This window comes from Parus major, chromosome 1A (genome assembly GCF_001522545.3).
Source record: "Parus major isolate Abel chromosome 1A, Parus_major1.1, whole genome shotgun sequence".
NCBI classification, from domain to species: Eukaryota; Metazoa; Chordata; class Aves; order Passeriformes; family Paridae; genus Parus; species Parus major.
The window spans coordinates 58,364,701-58,389,402 of NC_031773.1; the positions used below are offsets into that span (position 1 = coordinate 58,364,701).

At 45.3% G+C, this 24,702-nt stretch overlaps 1 protein-coding gene across 6 annotated transcripts; it reads right to left on the reverse strand.

Annotated features, from left to right (window-relative positions):
• Positions 1 to 46: 46 nt before the first annotated feature.
• On the reverse strand, positions 47 to 17,600 carry LOC107205029 (cystine/glutamate transporter-like). Of its 6 annotated transcripts, none has more exons than XM_033514388.1 (15): positions 17,334 to 17,598; positions 16,376 to 16,642; positions 15,425 to 15,541; positions 14,324 to 14,588; positions 11,961 to 12,087; positions 11,104 to 11,219; positions 10,301 to 10,426; positions 7,857 to 7,956; positions 7,723 to 7,767; positions 7,399 to 7,522; positions 6,983 to 7,086; positions 5,010 to 5,106; positions 4,087 to 4,236; positions 1,635 to 1,809; positions 47 to 1,348 (listed from the first exon to the last, which is right to left on the reverse strand). In XM_033514388.1, exons 4-15 carry the CDS (start codon positions 14,514 to 14,516, stop codon positions 1,284 to 1,286), a joined length of 1,422 nt encoding a protein of 473 aa, XP_033370279.1. In that variant the 5' UTR covers positions 14,517 to 14,588; positions 15,425 to 15,541; positions 16,376 to 16,642; positions 17,334 to 17,598; the 3' UTR covers positions 47 to 1,283. The 6 variants fall into 6 exon arrangements, 5 of the variants coding, with proteins under 5 accessions (XP_033370279.1, XP_033370278.1, XP_033370277.1 ...); XM_033514387.1 differs by having other exon boundaries at positions 16,183 to 16,642; XM_033514386.1 differs by having other exon boundaries at positions 15,425 to 16,021; positions 16,183 to 16,642.
• Positions 17,601 to 24,702: the final 7,102 nt, after the last annotated feature.

The window sequence follows — 24,702 nt, forward strand, 5'->3', positions numbered from 1 at the left end:
TTCAGTTCCACAATTTTACACGTTTTAGTAGATTACATTGGATTTGTAAATGGTACTTTGTTTTTATTTTGAGTACGTAAATGTTTGATACAAAGGATTAAAAAATGCTCCACTACATTCTGCTGTTCCTCTTTCCAGCAATCATTAGAGGAATCTCAGCATGCTACTTCCCGTCTTTTAGGAACTGATTAACAATAACATGATTGTAAATAGCTAATTGCTGTTTTATCTGGACATAACATTGCCACATTAATAATGTAAACCAAAGTAATCCAATAATGGAAACCTTTCTTATGCCGTTAGTTCAAATGAGCATCTATGGATTACATCAGCAAGTCATGTGCAACTGGCAAATTAAAGCTTGAATGTGAAGTTACTCATGTCTTCTTACAGCACCAAAAGATGCACTTATTCAGGAATCTGCCCAAACCTTATCAGTGGTCCTGTCTAATTAAAAGAGGAATTTTATCTCACTGGAGCTAGGCCAAATTCTGAGTTTTCAACCTCACTGGTGAGGAGTGGGTCTGGGAAGTTGGGGGAGGGACCAGGACTCTATTCTGTTGATATTCTAGTTGATATTTAACCATTCGGTTTGGGTTTTTTAAAATGTACTTGTACATTTTAAAATGCAATTTCAGAAAAGTAAAATTCAAAATTGAAAGATTATTTCAAAGCTAAAAAAACCTCATTCTGCTTATACAAAAATCAAAACAAATAATTCTGACCTTACTTCGTTAATACTCGAATTTCAAATATCTTCTCATTAGCTCAATCTGCACTTTCAGGTGAATAAAATTTTATCCCCCTGCATTCCCCTTTCCAATTCATCTGCCTTATCTTTAATTCGCTCTCCCCAACCCTTCCCCTTGTCCACAACAAAGCTGCTATAGTTCTGTTTGAAACTTGCATTTGGCTTCCATGTGTTGGATTCCAAGTTCTGCAACATGCCCACTTCCTCTGTTTGCCAAGCTATGAAAACAAAATGTTGTCTCTGTACACACACATACTCAATTTTACTCAGGACTGGGATAAATTAGGATCTTGGTTTCAAAGACACTGCAGGCAAAGCAAGCTCATTTCAGACAACTAGTTTGCTCTCCTGAAAAAAATGAAAGGGCAGGATCAGATCCCTATTGGCAAGCTTAGGAACACTTGCAGGAAGGTTTTGGCTCATTTTCAGTGACTAAAAAGAATAAAAGCATGGCCTTCTTTTGGTAGAATCAAAGGTGTCAGAAATGGTGTAAGTAGATTTTTATTGTCTTCTGTGAGTTCTGATGATTTTCTCAGTAAGTCTTGATTTCTTGTTGGACAACTTCCAGCAGTAACTGTAGTTTATGTGTAAGATAATCTGAAAGGGTGGAAAAAAAGGAAGGAAGCTTAGTCCAGAGGAAATCCTGAGATATGGCTGAAAATCAGAGCATCAGCACTGATGGCTGGAGCCTTTTATGTTGGCAGATCACAGTATCTGTTTCCTATTCTTGCTATGTGCTTTCTTCTATTCAGTGGTTACTGATGTACCTCCATTCAACAGAAAATTAAAAGAAAGCAAGACTTGGAACAGAAATGACAAGAACAAACCAGCATCCCAACCCTTGAGCATGTTTAGGTCCACAATACTGAAAGTGCATACTTACAGAACAGGTTGCGGCAGCGGTCTGACATCTGCCTGTGAATTATGAGGTAGTAGACTGGAAAACCACTCAAAACCATGGTGCATCCAATGCTAATGCTCACAGGGTCTGAGTAGAAAGACATTGCCACTGTGAAGAGGCAGATGATGGTAAAAGAGACAGGAACAAACAGGGGAACCTGGGGAAAAGAGCAGAGAAGACTATCAGGTAAAACTGGTGGCTATAGCCAGTCAGACTCTGCATGTGCCAGCCCACATTGTATTCATTTCTCCTTCTAAAGAAAATAAGAAGAATCATATCCTGTCCCACAGAATGCTTCTGTACAATCAAACTGCAAACAATTGCATCAGCTTCAGAGCCCAGTGTGCCCTGTGAGGTGCATGCCTCCTACATTCATGTGCACCAAAATCTAAACCTCACTTGCGAGTGGGAGCCAAGCAGGGGGAGAAGCCACCTACACCCCACAGCTGTGAATGTCCTGCTCTTGTGCATGCACACAAACCTTCTTGCCACCTAAGGTAACTGCTGAGGGAAGATTTGAAGCCAAAAAAGAAGTGACACTTTGAATCAAACTATTCTTTGCTTATAAAACTCATGACTTGTGTTGACCCGCCTCCAGTTTGCCAGAGACTTAGAGTGACTAAACCAAGACAAGCCAGACTCCCTATCCCCATCTCTGTAGTACCTGTGCCAAGAACTTCAGCTTCAGCAACACCATGGTGAAAAATCAAAGCAGCACTCAGCACTTCAGCCATACCCTATTGGGTGAGCCAATTCATCTGGTTTATTTGGAGAGCAAATAGGAGGACTGCAATAAATAATAAAACTGTGAAACACTTCCTCTGTCTCTGGATCCAAACTCAGCCAAGTAACTCCTTGCCACGGCTGATGGAATGAAGGAGCTGCTCTCATATAGGGTGACAATCTTTAGCAGTAATAAAGATTGTATTTTGGATGCTCAACATGCCAAGTTGGAAGAGATCAGTTGCTCTAGGTATGGCAGCCATCCAGCCATCAAACTTAGGTACCCTTGTTGTCTTCCGAGCCAGAGCACCCCCTGCCAGCCACTCCTACATGCACACACGCTGCACGTCTGCTTGAGAGGTGTGCGAGCCGACTGCTCCCTGCTCTTTCCGGTGTTTTCTCGCCGTTTCTAACTCAAAATGCTACGGAGAGCCTAAGTACCAGCATTGTCACACGCGTGCCCCGCTTTGCTCTCCGCCGGGCAGCGGCAGGGGACAGCCCGCGAGCGGCCACTAGAGCGCAGCACGTGCCCGCGCCACCCGCGCACGGATCCCGTAAACACCGGGAAAAGGCAGGGAAAACCAGCCGAGCTGACCCAAAGGCCAGTATTTCCCTCCCCCGCTTAACCAGCATTTAGGAGCCGCTAGAAGTCTGAATCTTTGTCTGAAGAAAACCAGGGCAAAACCTCAGCGTCTGAAACCATCAGCAGTGCCACCCATTAATAAATCTCCCCTGAGAAGCTTGGTTTGAAAGAAAAACTAAAAACTTATTCAGTTTGGTTTTGGGGGAGTACATGAGTGCAGCCAACCAACAAACTGGGAAGCCTTAAGATCTCTGCTAAATGCAAAGACCAAGAGGAAAAATTGCCCCGAACTTTGCAGGAGGATGTTCCCAGCCCATAGAGGGGAGCCCTGCGAGCTGCAGGAAGTGTTTCTGTCCCCTGAGCTCCTCATGCCCAGTGGCCCCGGAGGTCCCCTCTCTTCCCCAGGAGCTCTGGCTGGAGGCACCATGCAGGGGCCACCAGAGTCAGGAACAAACTGATTCCGCCTCAAGCACCCCCCCAGCCTAATGCCTTCTGCACATTCATTATCTGGCAGTGGAAAAGGTGCCCAAGCACAGGAAAGCTGCTCCAGCACCAGCTCCAGCATCCCCAGCTGACATGAGGGGGATCCCAGCACCCAGCAGAGTGAAAGAGACCGTAAGAGGGGCCCACTGCTTTACACGAGACAGTATTTCCATATCAGCAGATGATTCCTCCCAAGCCAGGTTTGCTCCCAGGATCCCTCCACCCATGCTCCTTTTCCCCCAAGCCTTACACCTTCCTGATTCTCAGCTAGAGCTGAGGCTTACCTATCACTGAAATAACATCCAGGCAAAAGTCCCCTCTTGTAGCCCACAAGAGATGAGCGAGAGAACCGCTCTCCATACATCTCCCAGTTCCAAGCCTGAAACTTTGTCCCCTGTAGCAAGCAGTCTTCTAACAGATGCATCTGGTGACTCGGTGTAGAACTGGCTTTATAGGATTTACCAATCTGGCTGTTTGGGCACATCAACCACTTTCAGGAGCTCCCCACAGGCATTACTAAGCATCAGGGACTGAAACCTCTTAGAGCCTAAAGGCAGCCATAGCCATGTAATGCTGTAATTATTAGCAAATCAAAGAGAGGAATGACAGGCCTGCACAGGCTGCCAGGCAGGTGCTTGCATTTACCCTGAAGGGGCTGTGCAGCTCCGGGTGACGGTGCCGATGGACGATGAGCCCGAGGGTGGCTAATCCTATGAAGAGCCATCGGGAAAAGCTGAAGAAGTTCAGTAGATGGTAGATGTCTCCGATGCACACCATGGCAGTGACCAAAGGGAACTGAGCATTGTGAACATGAAATACAGTCATTAAAGCCATGGATCACCTCCTCCAGCCCCCCTGCAACTACATCACAGCTGCAACGTTTTGGAGGTCAGAGAGCTTTACAAAACAGTGTCACAGACTGAAGGCAAAAGACCTAAAGGCACTGTTCTGTAGTGCTACAGAAAAGAGTGATCATTTCAAGATCAGCAGCATCTTCGATGCTTCATGTCCAAGCCAGGGCAATTAAAACACGCATGATCCAAAAGCCTACACTGTTGGTACACAGGCTATCTACAATGACATCTGCTAAGTTTTCAGCAGGTCAGCCAAGCTGCAACAGGCACTGCAGCACTGTTGGGATGGAGCTGGACCATTGCCATTAAAAAAATCCCTGAACAAACCAAAACATGAGACCAGATCATCTCTACAAATGCTCATTCCCTGCATTTCCACCACACCTGGGAATTTTCAGTTTCCAAATAGCCAAGCCTGGCAGAGGTGTTCTCATAAGGCTATATCAAGCAGCACACCTGTGGCAGACAGTAGGGACTGTACTTTTAAAAAAGGTGTTATAAGGCAGGGACTTCAAGGCTGTACATTTGGATACCACTGCTGGCTCAAGGGGACTTAATACTTTGCAGCCATTTCCTGTATCCTGCCTTCTTTATTTTTCAGGGGGTAATTTAATGTCTCTGCACCCTTTAAAACTCCTCCATTTATCCACTCCTTGCAAAAAAGCCAAGACAGCAAAAGAACAGAGCATGTCACACACAGCCAGATCTCCTTACCATTAACATGACGGCGGGAAGGGGGGTATGCCTTCGAATGTGGATCATGGAGAAGAGAGGAGGCCACTGCCCTTCCCTGGAAGCCACAAACAGAGTCCTAGGAAAAGACAAGGAGCCCTTTACATTAACATTCTACATCCACGTTAGAAATGAGATCTGGACTGACCTGAGGCATCAAGACACCCGCTGCCTTCCCCCGCACAAGTCTGCTATTCAAGGCCACAGTTCTGCCTTTATCTGCACTTTCATAGAAAGTTTGGTTTGGGTTGGAACCCACCCCTCTGCCATGGGCAGGGACAGCTTCCACCAGACCAGGTTGCTCAGAGCTCCACTTTAGGGGCGTTTGGAAGAAAACCAAGGCTGAGTTCCCATAGCTCTCCCAAGACCAGTTCAATGCAGATCAGAGCCCACCATCAGAACACTGGCAGTGGCTCCTTGGGTTCCTCCAGCAGGGACCTCTGGGCAAGTCCAAAGTGACCATGAATGAGCCCAGACTGGAAACAGGAGTAAGAAGAAAGTCTCTTGCCATCAAAAAAAGGAATTAATCTTTCCAATGAAAAGGAAGTGGAGGGGTCACAAACTTTAATCCTATATAAGAGAAACTGTTGAGTTTATGAAAGGGGATTGTCAGCTTTGAAGTCTATATTCTTATATGTACATATATAGAAAAAATAAAGCGGAATCTTCTCAAATGACAGATGATTTCCAATCCTCTGGTCAGCTGCTGGAAAATAAAGTTTGTCCTACTGCCAAGAGACCAGCTATACACAAGAACAACTACAAAATGAGAGCGGAGAGTTCCTTGTTTGCATCCCTCCTTTGACTCATGAAAGAGCAATTACGGAGAACACAATCACATCCAATTTTATAAATTTAATATCCTCAAACAAACCATGCCAGAGCATCATCTGGGCTGAAGCAGGGCCCCAAGCAGCTGGGGCACAAGTGTACAACTGGCTTTATTGCTGTCTCTGTGGCTTTGCAGGGGTGTGGCTGGCAGGCAGCCAGGGAGGCCCCATCAGTGTTTATATGGACTTTCCGCAGTGATTATGGTAATGATGCCAGGATGGGGGAGAGAAGGTCAGTAGGGGACATGAAGAACCTCTGTGCTGTCCAGAGATTTCTCATCCTCAAAGAAATCCATTACCTAGAGCAGTGAATGGGAAGGATCATCCACACCTGTATTTAACACAGGACTTCAGGGTAGTGGATCAGATAATTCATTAGCTTTCAGGCTATGAAATATTCCTTTCAGATCAACTGATTTTTCCCTTTGCAGTCAAAGCTGTGAAGCAGAACCCACGGCAGAGGGTTTGCTCAGCTTCACAGGATGAACACCACATACTTCTTCACAAGGTCTGCCCTCCTCTCCAATTTCAAGGCTCCCATAAGGACACAGAGTGTGGCAGACAGCAAAGCTGGCAAGTTTATTTTTCCATGGAACAAAGCTTTTCTTATTGCTGTAACAAGACTTCTTGAACCTTGACTATTGCTTTAGGAATAGTCCATCTCTATGACATTTCACTGACTTCAAAGCAAAGTCCTCAAGGGAGTGTTTGCCTAGAGAGCCTCACAGCAGAGGGACCCCATGCCCTCCAGCAGCACAGCTGGGTGAACCCAGTGAAAGAAGACTCAGTCTCACTGAGCAGCTGCCAACATCAACAAAGCCTTTAGTTCACCAGAAACATTAACATTTCACTTTAAACTGGGGATGTAAACTGAAGGGTAGAGGAGAAGATAAAAATCTTTGTTTGTGACCAGTCCTAGACACCAAAGTCTGGAGCTGGTCAGAAATAGAAAAAGCAGACAGCCAAAAGGGACCATCCTGTACCTGACAACCTGAGAGTCAAAAGCCTTATTTTTCCCACAAGAGTGGCTAAATTGCCACTGTATGGATGGGTAGTTGCACAGGTTGGTGACACTTCCTTCTGATTCAGTAAGCCAAAAGCATAACAGATCCTTAGGGATGTGACCTTGAAAATGTGAAGATTCCTCCATTCATGGTTCCAAAGCAGGACAGTGCGACAAGGACAGGGACCACGGAGATCAGGCTTTTGAAAGCTCGCTGCACAAAGCTCTGGAGGAAAAGCAAACATGACTTTAGGGAAAATGTGGTGATCTCCAGGTGACATTAGGGTCAAAAAAATGAAAAGTTCTTCCCTTGAAGGAGCAATATAGAAGTCATAAATCTCACTTTTTCTACTGTCATCTGCAGATTACTTTTTCATTATGTTTTAGGCATGACAAGAAGAATTTACTGTTGCCCTGTAATCCAGAGAAATTACAAAGCAATAAAGCATTTTATAGGAAAACCATCTCTGAATGACTTGCCATGACCACAGCGTAAACTTGCCACACTGAGGAGATAACAACAGCAATGACAACTCACCACAGCCACAGCAGGAGAAGCCAGAACATCTTGTGTTCCCAGAACTGTGTAATAGGAGACGTTGGTGAGCATGTACCCCACAATTACCGAGATCACGGACACGATGACAGCCAGGGGGATATTTCTAGAAGGAAGGGGAACACACACACACACAAAGAACAAGCTGCTACTCCTTGTTGTGCACAGCATTACTGCAGATTTTATCTGGCAGTACAATCGATTGCAGTCAGGTGAACCCACAAACTTATTCCTCCTGTACTGCACTTGGGAAAGCTGCGGGACCCCCGGGGCTGGTAACCCAGGGCAGCTTCCTCCCAGCCTTACCGTTCAGGTTTGACCAACTCTTCACGCACAAAGCTGGTCTGAAACCTGCACGATGGGAAGAGACGGGGTGAGAGTCTGAGTGGTGCTGAGGGCACCTGTCTGCTGCCCGAGAAGTGCCCTCCCATCGCACCTACCAGCCGGAGTATGCGAACATGCCTGCATAGAAAGCCAGGGGGAGCTTATCCAGAACCAGCGACTGTCTGTCAAAAGCATCCTGGAAGTTCTCGGTGTGGCCTGCAGAGGAGACAAACAAGGGACACAGAAAAGGAAAATGTCAGAGACAGGCTTCCTTCCCTGTAGGATAACATCCCTTGTACCTCTTGCCCAGACCGGAGAAGAGTGTTTGCGATTTCCTTGGAGCAGGGTATTCAAATTCATTTCATTGCTTTAATTTCAGTGCTGTTGCTGATGTGTTTGCTTTCCTACAGTGACATAAAAAAAAAATAAAAAATCTATCCCTTGTCTAGCTACAGTAGGCATTTCAGGAAGGGCAACAACAATAGCTAGTTGTTTCCAACAGACCCTGCTGTGGGAACAGGAGATCATGGAGGTGAGGGGATCCATGCTGTCCTCTCATTTCTTTAGGCCCAAAATTAAGTTGCTGGATTGACCCCCATGCTCCGTCCCCAGCTCCCTCAGCAGCTGGACACACACTGTCCTTTGATGTGGTGCAGCCAGCGAGGCAGCTAACTCAGCTCTCACTGTGCTCTCTCCTGTTCCTGCTGCTGGAGCACTGACCCCAGCCCTGTGCTGGCCAGAGCATGGGAACCAGGCTGGAGGAGGGGATGGGAGCAGGGACCTGCCAGTCTGACCCACCACCACTCACCCACAGGAAAGGACACAGAGGGTGAAGCAAATAAAATTTTCAAAGTAGAGGTGTCTCAGATATTTACCAACTCTCCTTATTTTCCTTCAAGTTGTCTGCTTGAAATAACAAAACAAAACATAACAAAAAAGAAAAAAAAAAGTAATGATTTTCTCTAAATAAAAAAAAAAATCAGGGAAGAGAGAAATGCTGAATGGCGTCTCATTTGAACACAGTCAAAAAGAATTGCATCCCAACATTTTCAAATCCAGGTAACCCAAGGATCTATGTTCAATTTTCCATAATAAACTCTCTTTAAGAGGTGAGAAGCTTGCCTGGTTGGGCTTCACCAGGCAAAGTGTGACATGGCATGGAGCACATGGAGAAAGTGAAGCCACTTCTGTGGAGGTGCATCTGCAAGAAGTTCAGTGATGAAATTTGGGCACTCGGGTTTGAAACACTGGTCCAGCCAGTCTCTAATATAAGCCTGAGCCAAAGAGAAGGTAATGGCAGAGGAAAGGACAGAAATGCAATTTTAAAAAAAGAAAAAAAACAGCACAAGGCAGAGGAATCAGGCCAAATTATTCAAAAACACAAAACTGATTTTTAAGAAAAAAAAAAAAAAAAAAAAAGACATCAATTTGAAAATAGGTTTGAAGAAAACTAACCCAAAATATAGGAGTGGGCCTATTGGGGTACTTTTTTTATGCTCTAAAATTATAGCTGGTAAGTGATGGTGCATGAAAAGGATTTATTGCCTGCAATGCATTAATGAGCACTTTTCAGTCCCCTGTGAGTCACATTAAATAGAACCTGTCATACTGGAGCCTCTTGGTGAATTCTCCCTCCAGATGTCACCTGCACTTATCCTCCCCTCCAGAGGAGGGGTGCCAGGGCTCCAGATTGTCATTTGAAGGCATTCCTAATAATAATGGCTTGGGATTCCTAGCTGCAGGGCAGTCCTTTAGTTCAGTAGTGCTGCCAGCCCAAGGGGAGCTTTGCATGTTCAAAGGAGCCAGCTCCAGACATCAGAAAGAAACATGAACGCGGAGCCCACTGCCTGTGGTGTTTTCTCTGCAGAAGAAGGTAATAGCACGAAGAGGGAACAGGCTTCATCCCTTGAGTGGGAATGCCTTGGGCTTTTCTATAAACTGAGGCTTGGATTAAAGCCAATACTCTTGTATCGTTCACACAAGATGCTACTGGCAGGGTTTTCTCCCTCACTGCATGCAGGCATGAAATCCTGTACAAAGTTCATTGTCAATTCACTAAATTACCACCCATCTCAATCTGGAGGTAAAAAACATGAAGCGACAGAAGGGTTAGAGATACCATTACCAGGGCTCAGCTGAGGGCTGGTAACTCACAGCTGTGACTGGCACAGCTGTCACTGGCACAGGGGATGCTGTCACACAGCCTAAACGTCCATCAAATATGTGCTGCTTTGGAAAGATTTTCAGCTACACAGGAAATAGGCAAGTCTGACTCCAAAGAAAGACCATCTGCAGAGAAAGGTGTCTGTATGACCCTGGGTAGGATCACACATCCTCTGGTGCTAAGACCCACTAAATTTTGGAGAAAGAACCAACCAGCCAGGTGCATCAGCCCAGTGCCTGCTATGCCGGTCTCAGCTCCCAGATAATTCACATCTGGCACATGGACAGAGAAAGCTCCTGCCAGCTGAGCGAACACCACACTTGTCACTTGGGACTGATAAAAGCCATGACGGGGGACACATCGAGCACCCTCCCTCAGCCATGCAGCAACACCTACCCTGGGCCAGCAGCATCATCCCTGGCACGATGATGAGTGCAAGAGCCAGGAGTTTGACAACGGAGAGAGCTGTCTGCAGCCGCGCGCTCCAGGTGACACTCCAGGAATTGAGGGTGAGGACCATGTCTGGAGAGAAAACCACACTGCTACAGCTGCAGCCTGTGCTCAACACACACAGGAAAAAATACAGCAGCTCTCCCTGCCCTGGAGATGCTGGGGGAAAGCCACATTTTTATGCCTTAGAGAGGATGCCCGGGGGTGAGAGATGTCAGAAAACACTGGTGTGGTCCAGCATACAGTGTTTAAAGAAGGGGCTGACTTATGTTCCTAAAAGGGAGCAGAACCTGGTTCCTTCTGGGTAATCCACACCTGCCTGGGGGAAAGGTGTGGGACATCTCAGCAGAGCAGCCCACTTCACAGCATTTCCTGTGCCAGCCCACACCAGTCTGGAGCAGGCAGAACAGTTTCATGGGCTGGATGCACCAGGAGACGAGTCCAAAACCTCAAGTCTTACACCCACAACTCATGTGACTCTTGCACAATTACACATTGAGAGTTTCTGCTCCCACACCTGGCAAAATTCCCCTACCTAGGGCTCCAGCTAGTCAACAGGGAGGCCCATTCCCCTTCCTAGAGAATAATGGGGCCCAACACCATCACCTTGAATCAGAACATTTTTGGTTAGCTGAGGAGGTAAGACAGGACCCTTCCCCCACAGTTGTCCCAGAAATAACACCCCATAACTGCTCCTAGTCTAGGGCAGAGAGGCCAGGACAGACAATCCCATAGGTGTTAGTACTTACAGTAGCCCAGGAGAGAGACCAGCTTCACCGCAGGGACAGGGGCAGCACAGGGGGTGAAAAACGGCTCCAGCATATAGCGACCAAATGCCAGGGAAACCACAGCACTGTTGGCAGGCCTGGAGTGGGGGGGAACCAAGCACAATCTGGCCTGAGGATGGCTGGAAAATGGCATGAGGTAAAACTGCACAAAACTTGGAAAGGGGAACAAGTTTCCCCCCCGGCTTAATCTTCTCACCCATGCAGATGGTGAATTCCCATCGAGATTTTCTCATAGGTTTTTCTCAGTGAATGGGTTAAAAACCACACGCTGAAAAATGATTAATTTCCAACTTGAAAGCAAAAGTTGAGATTAATCATACTGAGCAATGCGAGTGTAGTTCATATGTTCTGCTTCAGCTAAGCTTACATGAAGGATACAGGTTATTGAGAGGGGAGGACTTCCTTTTTAATGTTAAAAAAATAAGTGGTTCACAATTTTATGAATTATTTGACTTGGAGCTAAGCCAGGAAGTTGTCTCCACTTTCCAAATCTGGAGAAACCAAAAAAGTTTCACACTGAAAACAGAAGACCTGAAATAAATTTGGCATCTATTGTCTGAAATACACCACAGCTCTTGGGGGATATGAGCTGCCAGGGGAAAAGAGAGTTATTCTTCAAGTACAGAACATATTTAACATTTCTAACTATTTCCACATTGCGTCTTCTTCCTTTTATCACTGAAAAATCTTTAAAAATCATTCATCTTGTTTCTACTCTTTTGTTTACAAACTGCCTGGACTGTTACCTGGTCCCATAACTTTTGGTATTTTAAATTAACACTGCATCCATGAAGAGGCAAGCAAACCAAATCTCTTACCTGATAGCAAAAAACTCTGCCCACAGGAATAAGAAGCTTGGCAGAGGCCCTAGTGTCTCCAAAATGTAGATATAATGTCCTCCGGACTTGGTGATTCTTGTTCCAAGCTCTGCATAGCACAAGGCACCTGGAAAAGTTCAGGTAGAAACGTACCAAGTAAATAATCCCAGGGATTTTCCCTTTTCTGTATGATTTCTTCAGGGATTGAACAAATCCATTTAAAATAAGTAGTGCATGAGAGGAAGAAAAAGAAGTTTAACAGAACTGCTTTTCCCTATTTTTGTGCACTACTGTGGTTTGAACTTTTGAAGTAATTGGCTTACCTGTCAGGTGGAAAGAAATTCTCTATTTTGTGGTTAATGTTACAACATTTCCATGGAAGCTCTGAATAAAGGTGCATGAGAGAAATGCTGCACAGAGATACAAGAGGTTTACTTTGAAAGATGCCCTGGATTCTTCTCCTCACAGTTAGACTGGTGAAATGGTGCTTACAAAGCACCTACAGCAGCTCAACCACAGGCCATGGCTGAACTGGTCATTCCAATCATGTTTTTGATCTCAGGCAACATTCTTGTGTCCTTATCTTGCATCTTCACCTAAATCCCTTCCCTCCCTTGAATCCAGTGGTGACATAACCATGCCTCCAAGTCCAATGGTATTCATGACATTTTCAGGTCGTGCAGGATGGCGACAGCCTCAATGTTTCCTGCCTCCCTGTTGGTAAATTTTTGCAGAACTCCTGTTCAAAGCACCCAATATAGGCAGACAGCTCATCTTGTTTATTCTTTAAAGGCTTCAAGCATTCATGTAAGTATGTTGCTGAACTCATGGAATGGGACTTGTATATATGCCCCACTTGAGAGGAAAAAAAGCATAAAGAAAAGCAGGCCTTTTAAATATAATGCAAAAATGTCAGAGAAATGATCAGGGGAGGTCATCAAGCTGATAAAAGGGAAGAACAAACCAACAAATCCAGCTACAAAATGCAATCACTTGATAAAGAGGCTCGCAAGGCTCTCCCAGCAGAGTGTATCAAAGGATGCTGTAGAGGGAGAAACCTTTGCAAGTGCAGAGCTTGGCTGTGTGATCAGCACTCACATTATCATTTACTGCTCTGATTGGTTAGAAGAAACCATGCTCACATTATATTGTCAGCTTTTCCTTAAGCAGAAGTGAATAATTCACCAAACAACCACACAAAAGTTGCAGTGTGAAATATTGGTACACGTATGCTGAGAGCAAGAACAACTTACTGCCCTACTAACAATTGAATGTCTCAATTTCTAAACCTGCATGTACAAGCCACAGTGTCAAAGTGGGCTTTCTTCACATGGACTATTTTTCCTTTCTTGTTTATTTTTTTGTTTGTTTGGTTGGTTTTGGTTTTTGGTTTCGGGGTTTTTTTTTGGTTGCTGTTTTTCTGTTTGATTTTTTTGTTTGGTTTTGGGGATTTTTTTGTTTGCTTTTATTGTTTTTGTTTTGTTTGGCTTTTTGTTTCTTTGTTTTATTTTTTAGTAAGTTACAACAGAAGAGGAATGTTTAAGTCATCCACTGTAAAAAGCATCAGATTTCTCTCCTGGGCTGGGACAACTTACAGTTGTCCTAATAGCACCTTCAGAGAGTTTCTGAGATGATGACCTTATGCAGTTAATGAAAGAAACTAAAAGCCATGTGTTTTATCCACTGTAACTTGGAAGAGCTATGTTATTTCAAAAGAACTAGAATGAAACTGTCATCAAAAAGACAACACTTTGTGAGAAAAGACTGGTATTAAATGACAGAAATCAAGCCAATAGCAACACACAGAAAGTGGGGCAACATAAGACATACCCACACCATTTCTTACAGACACCCAACACCTGCCCTGGGCTGCTGCATACCCTGCAGCTCCCCAAGAATTCTGCCCCAGCTATTCTCTCTGACAGAAAGGGGTTCCCATGGGGCATATTGGGACTCACTACTCTCTTCACAGTGTCTGTGAAAAGAACAGCACAGCCCTCAGATTCCCTTTTAGGTGCCTACATCTCCTTTCTACCTTACAGAAGGAGTCCCCTCATTCTCTCCCAGCTTTCCTGGCAGAGACCAGGCTGTCTCCATCTGCAGTCACTGTCACTCCCCTGCCCTGGACTTGTACATGAATTGATATTCACAGACCATAAGTGCTGGAAGTTTCTCCATTGCCTCAGGGAAATCATTTGAACTGAAAACTCCTAGTGACCATTCCCGGACTTCTTAAACCTTTGTGGCAGTAGGAACCAGGAATTTTGGGTTTATTCGTCTCCCAACTTTCTAAACACAAAAATGCACAGGCTCCCCTCACCTGCCAGGTGTTTAAGCAAAGGCTGCCAAATCTCAGCACTCACCAAACATGGAGAAGAGCCCACAGGAAAACCACACAACCAGGGAGAATCCCACGCTGCCGGAGTTTTTCAGTACTCCTTTGGGGGAAATAAAGATGCCACTGCCAACCATGCTGCCGATGAGCAGTGAGAAAGCTCGCAGCAAAGTTATCTTTTTCCTCAGGAAGATGGCCTCTTCTTTCTTGTGTTTCCCCATGGCTTTCTTCTAATCACAGGGGAAGGTCATGCATTCAGGAGCTACAGTCTCCCAGGTGTCCTCAAGGCTCACCTGTAAGACAAGGAGTTAGGGATTCAAAGATCTTCTTTTCTGGACAAAATTTTTTTGCAGTAACCAGACAAGAGCTGTTGAATCTGTTCTCCTCAGCTGCAGGAAGCACCAGCCAAAGCACAGGTGCATAGAACACTCTTGGTATCACCTCTCTCATCAGTACAGCTCCCAAAAGACACTTTAAGCGTTTGCTGCTTCTTCTTCCAGGCAGCACAAAACATTACATGTTGCATGCCAGCCACACCTCAGGATGATTCCCAAATTTGACTTGGAGTAGTGGCAGATTGCCCAGACTGGGACTGGCCAGCTTAGGGTTAATTTAATGGGATCTAATATGGGGATAACATTGATTTTGGCTCACTGGCAGAAAACAGATTTAAAGTTGCAAACCTATCAACCAATACCTTGAGAATCTCTGAGGGCAGAAAAACATTAAGCTGTGTTAGCTGATGCACAGAGAGGGTTTAAGCTTTTTTAACTTCCACCCTTGCTGAATGAACTAGCCCTGATTTTCTCACTAGAGCTCCATTTTATCAGCGTTTCTTAATATAGTGTCAAGCTTCTTTGCTTTCAAAGTATTGAAGAGTCAGGAATAAGTATTACAATTGTAAGGCAGAGCTTAGTCATTACTAACAGACGTGCCATTTCTTCTATTCATATAAAAAATTCCTTGGTAATAACAGCGGCAGAGAAGCTTTTCCTAGAAAAGAGGGAACTTCAGACACTTCAGGAATCACGAGTTCATCCAGATTTAGTTCTCACAAACTTCAGCAACCTCCCACTTCCCATCCTTGTCTCTCCTGTCTCTAAATTGGCAACTTCACCCAGAAACTCACCTTTTGCTTAGGAAGGTAAGATGAATTCAGGTCAGTTGCTACAGCCTCATTTGCTGTAGCAAACCTGTCTGTAGTTTTCCTAATAGCAAGGCAGACGTTTCACACTTGTAATTATCCCTGGTAGAGCAGGCAAGACAAGTCTGGAGTAAATAATGTGGCTCTTGTCCAGCCTCCTGCCACACATCCCCAACGATAACAATAATAATAACAATAATAAGCTCATGCACTCAGCTTCAATGCTTTTTTTTTTTTTTCATTATTCTAATACAGTAAATTGCATTATGGCAAATAGTTGCCCCAACCCCATAGCTGTATATTATTGCAAAGTTACACTTTACATGAGACCCTATTTTATGGGTTTCTTGAATAATTTAGTAATTGCAGTGGTGTATCCAGAAGGAGACAGTGGTCACCTCTAGAAGCAGACCTAGGCAGCCAGAAATTGCCTTCTTGCTAGAGAGACAAAAATATTCCCCTAACTTTGAGGGGACAATTCTTGTTACCACTCACCAATGATACTTTTTGTCATGCCCTGTGTAAACTCAGGGTAACCAAGGTCTTTTCTCCCCCATCCCCAGCTCTTTTCCCACCTGGAAGCTGTTGGGAGGAAGCAGGGTTATCACTTTCTCTGCACACATATGACAAACACATGCAGAAAGCCCTTCCTCCTGCCAGCAGCACAAGCTGGTTTCTCTGAGATTGTGCCAAGCCTGCACAAGCATCTTCTCAATCAAACCAGCCAAGTTTAGTTATTAAACCTCTAATGAGTCCCACAGGATTCTTTAAGGCTCAGATGGGTCACATCAGCCTCGTCTGGTCCCGCAGAGTTCCTCCTCAGAGTCCCAAAACCTCACAGGGCTGCTGGCGACAGTGGCTCTGGAAGAGCAAGGATAGACCCCTGGGAGCCTCCCAACCCCTCAGCTGCAGCTCCTTCAGACACCAGTTAATTACCTTAATGTGAAATACCAATAGTGTCTGGTTTTTCTCAGCTGAAATGAGACACACACAGCATTCATTTGCAGGGGTGAAACACAGAGCCTCACCAAACTGAAGAGAGATGCTGTGCACAGCTATGTCTAAAGCACTGTTCGGAGATAATTAAAAGTGCACTTATCTGTTTGGCTGGGTTTTAAACCAAGCAGGTGCATTTACAATCATCAGACTCCCATTTCTTGCAGGGATCCCGAAGCCATGGAAGACAGCGTCTCTTTGAAGGCTCTGAAAAAAGAAAGAGCAAGGGAGGAACAAAAAAAAAAAAAGGAGAGATCAAATCAAATTTACAGACCAGGTTAATGATCCAAAGTAAACACCAAACTCTGTACTTCTGTCCCCATGCCCTTTTGTTTTTTTAAAAAAAAATATTTTAATACTACTGCCATGCAAAAGTATGTGGAGATAAAACAATCCAGTCCAGTAAATTAGAGAAATGCGAAATGTATCAGTACTTGTTCCAGAAGTGGTTGAAGGAAGAGGAAAAAAGGCAGAAAAGGGAAAAAATATAGAGTAACAGAAAGCTATTGAATAGAACTTCAAAGAGTCACCTAGCAGAGCCTACAGCCCAGAGAGACCATTCCTGCCTGCTCTGCTTTCCAGCTACATTCCAGCACCAGGCACATTAAAATTCAGGGATGTTAATCCTTGTGGCAATGCTTAAGAATATTCACAATGTGCTTAGCGCAAAGGAAACAGGCAAAGCTGCTTTTTGTTCACCCCTTTGACTTAGGGATAGGCTCAAATCCTTCTTGTCCCAAAATGCAGTACCTTTACATGAGAGAGATCACCGGTCAGCAGGGCTGGAGAAAAACACCACTCAAACCTATCTCACAATTTATCACGTATACTGGATCTTTCCTTCTCCATTTACACTGGTTTTATTGTTGGTTTGGGGTTTTTTAGCTGTTAATCTTACCTCACAAGCACTGGAGCATGGACGGAGAGGGAGGAGACAGGCGTAAAGAGAGAATCATATCTGTTACTCCTAGTGGTGTCTAAAAGCCCCAGCCAAGAGCAGGACCCACTGTGCTCAGCACAGAGGCAGAGTGGATGTTACTCTGATGAAAAGCTAGTGAGATAAACAAGCAAGCTAGAAAATGAGAGGAGGGAGACAGCATCATTCTCAGCTGGGAGCTGAGACCTAGAACAACGAGTGACCTTTCTCCTCCTATCACGCAGGGAGCGGGTGGCATCCCTGGGAAAACAGGCTGTACCTCCAGAGTTCCACTTCAATGACCTATTCCCCTAAAAAAAAAAACCCAGCTACTAGAGAATATTCCTAAATATTTACAGCTGTATTTTCTTTGTGTCCTCAATCAATATCATATAAGCCAACTACAGGTTAACCCCTTCCTTTTCGGACTGCAAAAGATGCAGGAGTCAAACTATTCCTTGTAGTCTCACTATTTTTTCTTTTTTGGTGCCAAAAATGTCACTCCAATTCAATGTCTACCACAAGGCACAGAATCTAACTAAATAAAATCAGCAGTGAATGGGAGCTTTTTTTATTCATGCATGAAAGTAACATAAATAAGCTTTAATGAGGCTGGTGGTGGTCTGTTCTGGGAACTCAATCAGAAAATCTATTTAGGAGACCTGAGAGATGTTTGTTTATAGATCAAAATGAACACAAGAAAGAGGCTGAAAGGACAAGACATGCAGCTCAACTTCTTTTGAGCACTGCACAGCTGGTTTGCCACCCTGGATAAGAAACCAAAAGGGACAGTAGTTAATAAATCAGGCTCAGGCTTGCAGCCCCAGATGTAATAATAAATCCATGCAATTGCCTTAGGTGTAAATGTAAAAAATAATTTCCATTGGCTTCTCTTTCTACAGAGTCTCACAAACATCATCTTGTGAACTGTCTATCAAAAGACTACTATTTCCTAACATTTCTGTCTTAATGAAAATTTTTTTTGCCTTGACAGCAAAATTGCTCTTGGCTCGGGTCACAGCACTTCCATAATCTCATTTAGGCATTTCCAGTTATCCTTCAGACAGGGGTAATTTTTCTGGAAAACTGATGGCTGATGGTATAGTGAGTCTGGACTGCTTGATGGTGTGAGGATGACCTTTTAAGTGAGAACTTAAAAGTGATGAATCCACACTTTGGCTAAAAACTGGACTAAGCCAAGACCAAGGTTTTCAAGCAGCTAAATTGCTGTTGGCTTGAGAATTCCTTCCTACACTAAGTTTAAAATTCTTCATTATCACCAGTCTGCCAAAGCAGATATTACAAATGGAGATGTTTTATAACCATAGTGCTGATTGATTTCCAGGACGCACGGATCATACATCATCTCACTTCCAGTTATAACTCTCCATTCAGCTGCCACAAGGAACTTGTGTGTCCAGAACTGATTTCCCATTAATGTTGTTGTGCAGGAACATTGGCCCTCTCATGACTATTTTTTCCTCACATGTTGCCAGTGACATGTGAAACACAAATCTAGAGAGACACACACCCGATTAAAAAAAGACTCCAGTGTTCCTCTACAGCATCAGCTATTAAAGACTGTCAGAAAAGTGCAGCAGCATCCCTGTTTTGTCACCCTGAAAACTAAAGCCTTCTGATAATGTTTTCATAGTTCTAGTTACTTTCCCATGAAAGTTCTATAAACATAGGTTGTTTATCACATTCCTTCTAAGGAACGTCTTTTGATGGACGTTCTGCATGACCAGTGTGCTTAGGAAGGTGGTAACTTAATTATCCAATCCCTGGTCATTGTCAAGAATCTATAAATACTGGAGTCAGAGAATAAAGGTTGGTTCTTTCCTGTTCTAACACTGAGAAGCGTTTGTGTGAATCATTTCATGTCCTTTAGTGACACTGTATGATGAACTAAAATGATTCCTCTTTCTTACAAGCAGGAGTAGGGAATACACAAGGCACTTGCCTTCCAGCCCATCAGATCCAAAGGAGCAACAACACCCAGAGCACCAGGCACTGGAGCACATGAATCCTAGGAAAACCAAGAAACAGAACACTTAAACAAGAGACTGTCTCACACAGTTGTGTTTCCTGAGGCCAGCATCTTGGCTCTACATTATCGCTAGTGGGGCACAGTGCAGGGAAGTGTCCTCAGAGCTTCGTTCTTTTGTGGACAGTCCTCCAAGTAGCAAGCTGTTTTCACTCTCCAGATCAGACCTCCTCCCTGGAACAAGACAATTTGTCCTATTCAAAACTGTTTTCTTAGCTGCGTAAGACAGAACACAAACAAAAATAAATCTAAACGTTTCTAGCAGAAGACATCCAACAGAGAAGTCTAATGTTGTAGCAAAGCACAGCCAAACTTTCCCCAAATGAGAATTCTTCTCAAGCGCCTCAAATTTAAAAAACTAAAATAAAATCCATATAGAGAAACAGCCTCCCTCATTCCAATGGTTTGTGGCATTGCATCAGTGCCTCGGGGTTTGTCTGCCTTTGATCTGGAGCTGGGCAGTGCCCATGCTCAACAGCTCTTGCAGGGAAAATTCCCCCAGGAACCAGGCCTTTGTTTTAACCTCAGGCCTTGACTGAGGGTTATAAAGGGCATTGCTTCCTAGCCACTGCTTGGTGATCTAGAAGAAAACAAGTTTGAGAGACTCAGGCTGCTCGGTGGGAGCTTCTACTCATCCCTGGGGCTGTTGCTTTGCAGAGCTGCTATGGTGGGGTCTTCAGCAAGGCAATTTCCATCAGCAATATTTCCATCAGCAATAGCCCAATGGCACCATCATCCAGAGCCAGGAGGTGCTTTAGAGCTGCACACTAATCCCTAAACCTCTCCATAAATATTCTGCAAGAACAAGACACATTTCCTCAGTGGGGGAAAATGCCAAAAAGTCCACGCTCATCACCAGCTTTCCTCACTAAGGAAAATTTCCCACTAATACCAGCTATTTTATCCTTTTATAGACACAGCTCTCTCCTGATGAAACTCTTGCTGGAGTCAGAAGAAACCCTCTGCTGCTTTTGCTGTTGTCAGATGGTGGGCCCCATCGATGGGGGTTCCTCATCTACCCTGCTTTAACCATCTGGAATGGAATCCTTTGAGAGCTGACTGAAGTAATAAAATTCCTCTTTCTGTATTGCTTCATATATTACATTAGTTTCCCCCTTAATCTCACTGCAGTGCTGATGATTTATCACCTCAGGCCTCCAGTTCCCCTCAGACCTGACCTCAGTGCCTGGGTTTGCTCCCTCTCTTCCCACTTTCAAGGAATTCAAAAGAAAATTTAAACATTAAAAAACAACAACCCTTTACACCTGCATTAGTCACTCACTTTGATTGCTACTCATAGTCTAATCCACAATTAAACCTCAATGTTTTATGCTAAATCATCCACCCTGGTACCTGACACTCACAGACAGCTCAACCTCTGCCTTGGACGTACCTCAGGGTGGGGGGAGTCTCCCCGGTTGGCCTTTCTGCTCAGCTGTTACTCATTTAATAAAATATAAGCCAAATACACAATTATGCTGGAAGGAATATGTTTCCTTGTTAGGCCTTTTTTGGCTCTTATCCAGCAATTTTCAGGCAATGGGGATTTACATTTTAGTCCACAAAGTTTCAGATTATTTCCTTACCATTTTCCATGCTTCTGATGGAAGGAAGGGGACCAAGAAGGGTTTTCTCTGACCTCTACCTCACTCCCCATGAGACAGCACAAGAACACACATCCTGGTCTGTCCAGGGTTACAGGGAGCAGCAGTGACTTGTAAAAAGACAGCATATGTCTTTTTATACAATATGGCACAGTATCATCTCAGGCAGTGCAGCCCCTGCCAGCTTCCCAGAGCCAGAGGGAAACTAATCAAACACCTAACTTCTGTTTTTTCAGGTAACAAACAGGCCACCCCCCATTTTCACTTGTATTTAGTGAGAATCGGTTTCTAGGAATGAGCATGTCAACAAAACCAGATCAACATGCTCACTGGGAAGGTTAAGTCAACACAAGGCCGTGTTTATTCAATTTTAATGTCAGTTTAGTCATGGAAGGATCTGCTGGGAAGGATCTCTGGGTGCCTCTAGCCCCATTTCCCATAAGCAGCAGGGTTGTTACCAACACTAGCTCAGATCATCTCTTGCTTTGTCTAGCCAAGCCTTAAACCCTCTCCAGACTCCCTGAGCTCTCCTGGTAACCTGTTCCAGTGCTGCACAACCATCCTGTGGAGAAGCTTCTCCCAAAGGCCTCTCAGAACATCCCACCCTCTGCTTGTGGCTGTTCCCCACAGCCATGTCATCCAGAAGATTCCAGGAGCTCACCCTCACAGGTCGGCTCATAGCAGCCTTTGGTGATGGTCCTTGCCACCCCCCCATCTCCAGCAGCCAGGGCTCCACCAGCCCCAGAGGTTCACTTCTCTTTGGGTTTCCCTCAAGTCTGTGGACTCAACATTGCTGCAAGTTGTGATTGCTCAAGCACAAAGAGCTACAGGAAATGAAAGGCATCAAGTGGATTTTCCCCTCCAATCTGGAGGCTCCAGCATGTTTCTGATGTCCCCTGAGCCCCCACACTGAAATGACATCCAGCCTTGGAAACTCTATTTTTGGCACTTTTTTTTCCAGCCCCTCTCTCCTTTTTTCCATCCAGGACTTTGAACCTCCCTCTGATCTTGTCCACACGATTGCATCATTCACGGCAGGTAAGGTCAGCACGAGTAGAAGGAAGTGCAAACAGCACTTCACACAGCACGCCGGCAGCTGGGAGAACCTGCAGCCAGCAGAGGTTATGGACCCAGTCAGGTCTAATAAAGACCTGCATCAGTGGAGGGGCAGGAACTACAATTGTGATTATTCATGTTGAAACAGAGGTCACTGCTTCTCCTGCTTCAGAAGCAAATCTGAGCCCTGTGGGGCATCTCAGGAGGAGGTTTCCTTTGTGCAGAGTCCTGAGCCAGGGCAGCCCAGCAAGCCTCTACTGCGGGCTGCACAAAGGAAGAAATGCCATTTATTTTCTTTCCCCTGTCACAGTAGTTCGGCACAGATGCAGAATATGCATGGACAGAGGAAGGGAGGACTTTCCCTTACAGGACACAGCTGTAGCTCTTTGAGACGCTTGGATTTGGGGTCACTGAGGCCAGTACCAAGGAGTCACATCTGGAATATGGAAGATCTGAATTCAGCTCCCCTCCTGGATGCCTTAAAACAACACCAGCCAGTGTATCCCTAGCTCCTGGCATCTCCACATGGCTCCATCTTGGGAGTCCTTCCTGTGCAGGCCCCAGCAGCTCAAACCTCTGCTTGCTTCCGTCCCCAGCTGACTTCCCATGTGAGACAAGGAGAACAAGGGGACTGTTCAGGGCAGCTACTGCTCACCAGGTAGAGGTGGGACAAGAGGTGGGACCATTTTCCTGAGGAGGATCACTGCTCTGGCAGGGGCTGCAGCACTGTCAGCAGTGCTGGCTGCCTCATAGTGCAGTGATCACATCAGTGCTTCATGAGAGGTGCCTCATGCAAGTGAGAACACTGTGAAATTCAAGACATCTATACAAATTCTGGATTGATGCAGCTGCTGAAATGCAGTTATAAAAAATACTAACAATTGAATTGAGAGGACATTACAAAATATCTAAGGAGAAAGAAAATAAACTAGTATGCTGTGATGGATATAAGCATGTTACCACCTCCACATGTCACTGGGACCAGCACAGTCTGCACCAGCTGAGGCACTCCTTCCAGAGATGGAAAAACACTTCCAAGGGGAGCAAATACACCGCTGGGACCAAGTCCTTGTTCCCTGTCACAGTGCTGGTGAGCCATGTGGGCCTCTATGGCCTCACAAAGATGGGTTCAGAGGCACAAGACCTCTGGCTTCTGCACCTGTCAAAGCTTTGGACTGAAACATAATCAGCTGGGATGAGTTAACTAGATGTCAGGAATACTCCTTAGCCCTGCTCAGAATTGGCCCTCTGGGCCACCAAGAGTGTTTGCTTTCAATCACCAGATGCTGAGCATTCCCAGACTTCACCAGCATTACCAGGAGCTGCCAGTCCCTGCCAGCCACTTTCCACCCCACTGCAGCCTCTGATAACAGCTGACCTGGCCTTTGGTGCTGAGCTCTGGGGAGATTCAGGGACAAACAAAGAGGGTTTGAGGTGATGGTCAGTGTTGCTCCCTGGACTCACCAAAATGAGCAAGGTTGCCAAACAATCACCCTCTCCTTTCCCAGTGTCTCTTTGGCTGCCCCCCGCAGGTATCCTAATTTCAGTTTGGTGAAAAAAGCTGGGGAAAGGTTGCCTGTTCCAGATCAAACAGCTCAGATCCAAGCCCCAGGTCAATGGGTCATGCATTATGCAACTGTCCTCACATGCAATACACATCTAGCCTCTTGCTGTACTTTCATAAAGCACATCCAGAAAGAAGATGCAACATATCCTGCATATCAGTGGAGACAAGACAGTAGGAGCAGTATTAAGAGATTATCCCACATGCATCAACTGTTTCTGCTTAACAGGTGGTTACTCAGTAGCAGGTACAGAGGATACCAAATCACTAAGTTTTGGCAATGCCTGTAACTCTCTCATCCGTCTCCAGCCACCTAGTGCTGTTTTAGGTGAAGGAAAGGTGAAGGAAAAGGTTTCTTAGCTTTAATTCCCCTTCCTCCCCTACAGTCTTTCTGTTTTATCCTGAGAAATGCAATTGAAAAGGGTGGCAGCAGAATGCTACAGACATGAAGCTGATGGAGAAGAAAGCCATGATTTCAATCCTAAGACAAGGGGAAGCCAACAAGTCTTTTAGCAAGCTTCAGGTAAAGACCTCCAGGGTAAGGAAGGGAAGAAATCATGCTGCACTTTGATCATGCCCTCAAGCAGTGAGGAGCCCGGGATCCTGGAGGTGAAGCCTTTGGGGGTGCCCCATCCCCACGGCGTGCGAGGATGGAGCGAGCCAGCAAGTACATCCAGCAGTGGCTGCTCCCACCCAAGTGGGATGCCAGCAGATGGCTTTTCCAGGAGGCCTTGGAGACAGCTTGAGGATTTTGCTGCTGAATCAGGCTTTCTGCAGCACAGGCAGAGACCCTGCTGCTGGCACCGAGCCCTGCAGCTGCACAAGGCCTGGCGTGCGCCGCCAACACGGACAATCCTGGGGCGACGCTGCCACTCGCTCGCTTCCAGCCGATGGCATCACTGGAGGCTTGCATCCTCTCAGCAGGAAAAGCTAAAAAATAGGCATTGCAGGACAAAGCACAGGAACCACAGCCCCTTCTGGGACAGAAAGGACTTGTTGTACAGCACACGCCGTAGATGTTGCAACACAGAGGAGGAGTGTAGATTTGGCACTTGAGTGCAAACACTGGGTCCCCGCTGT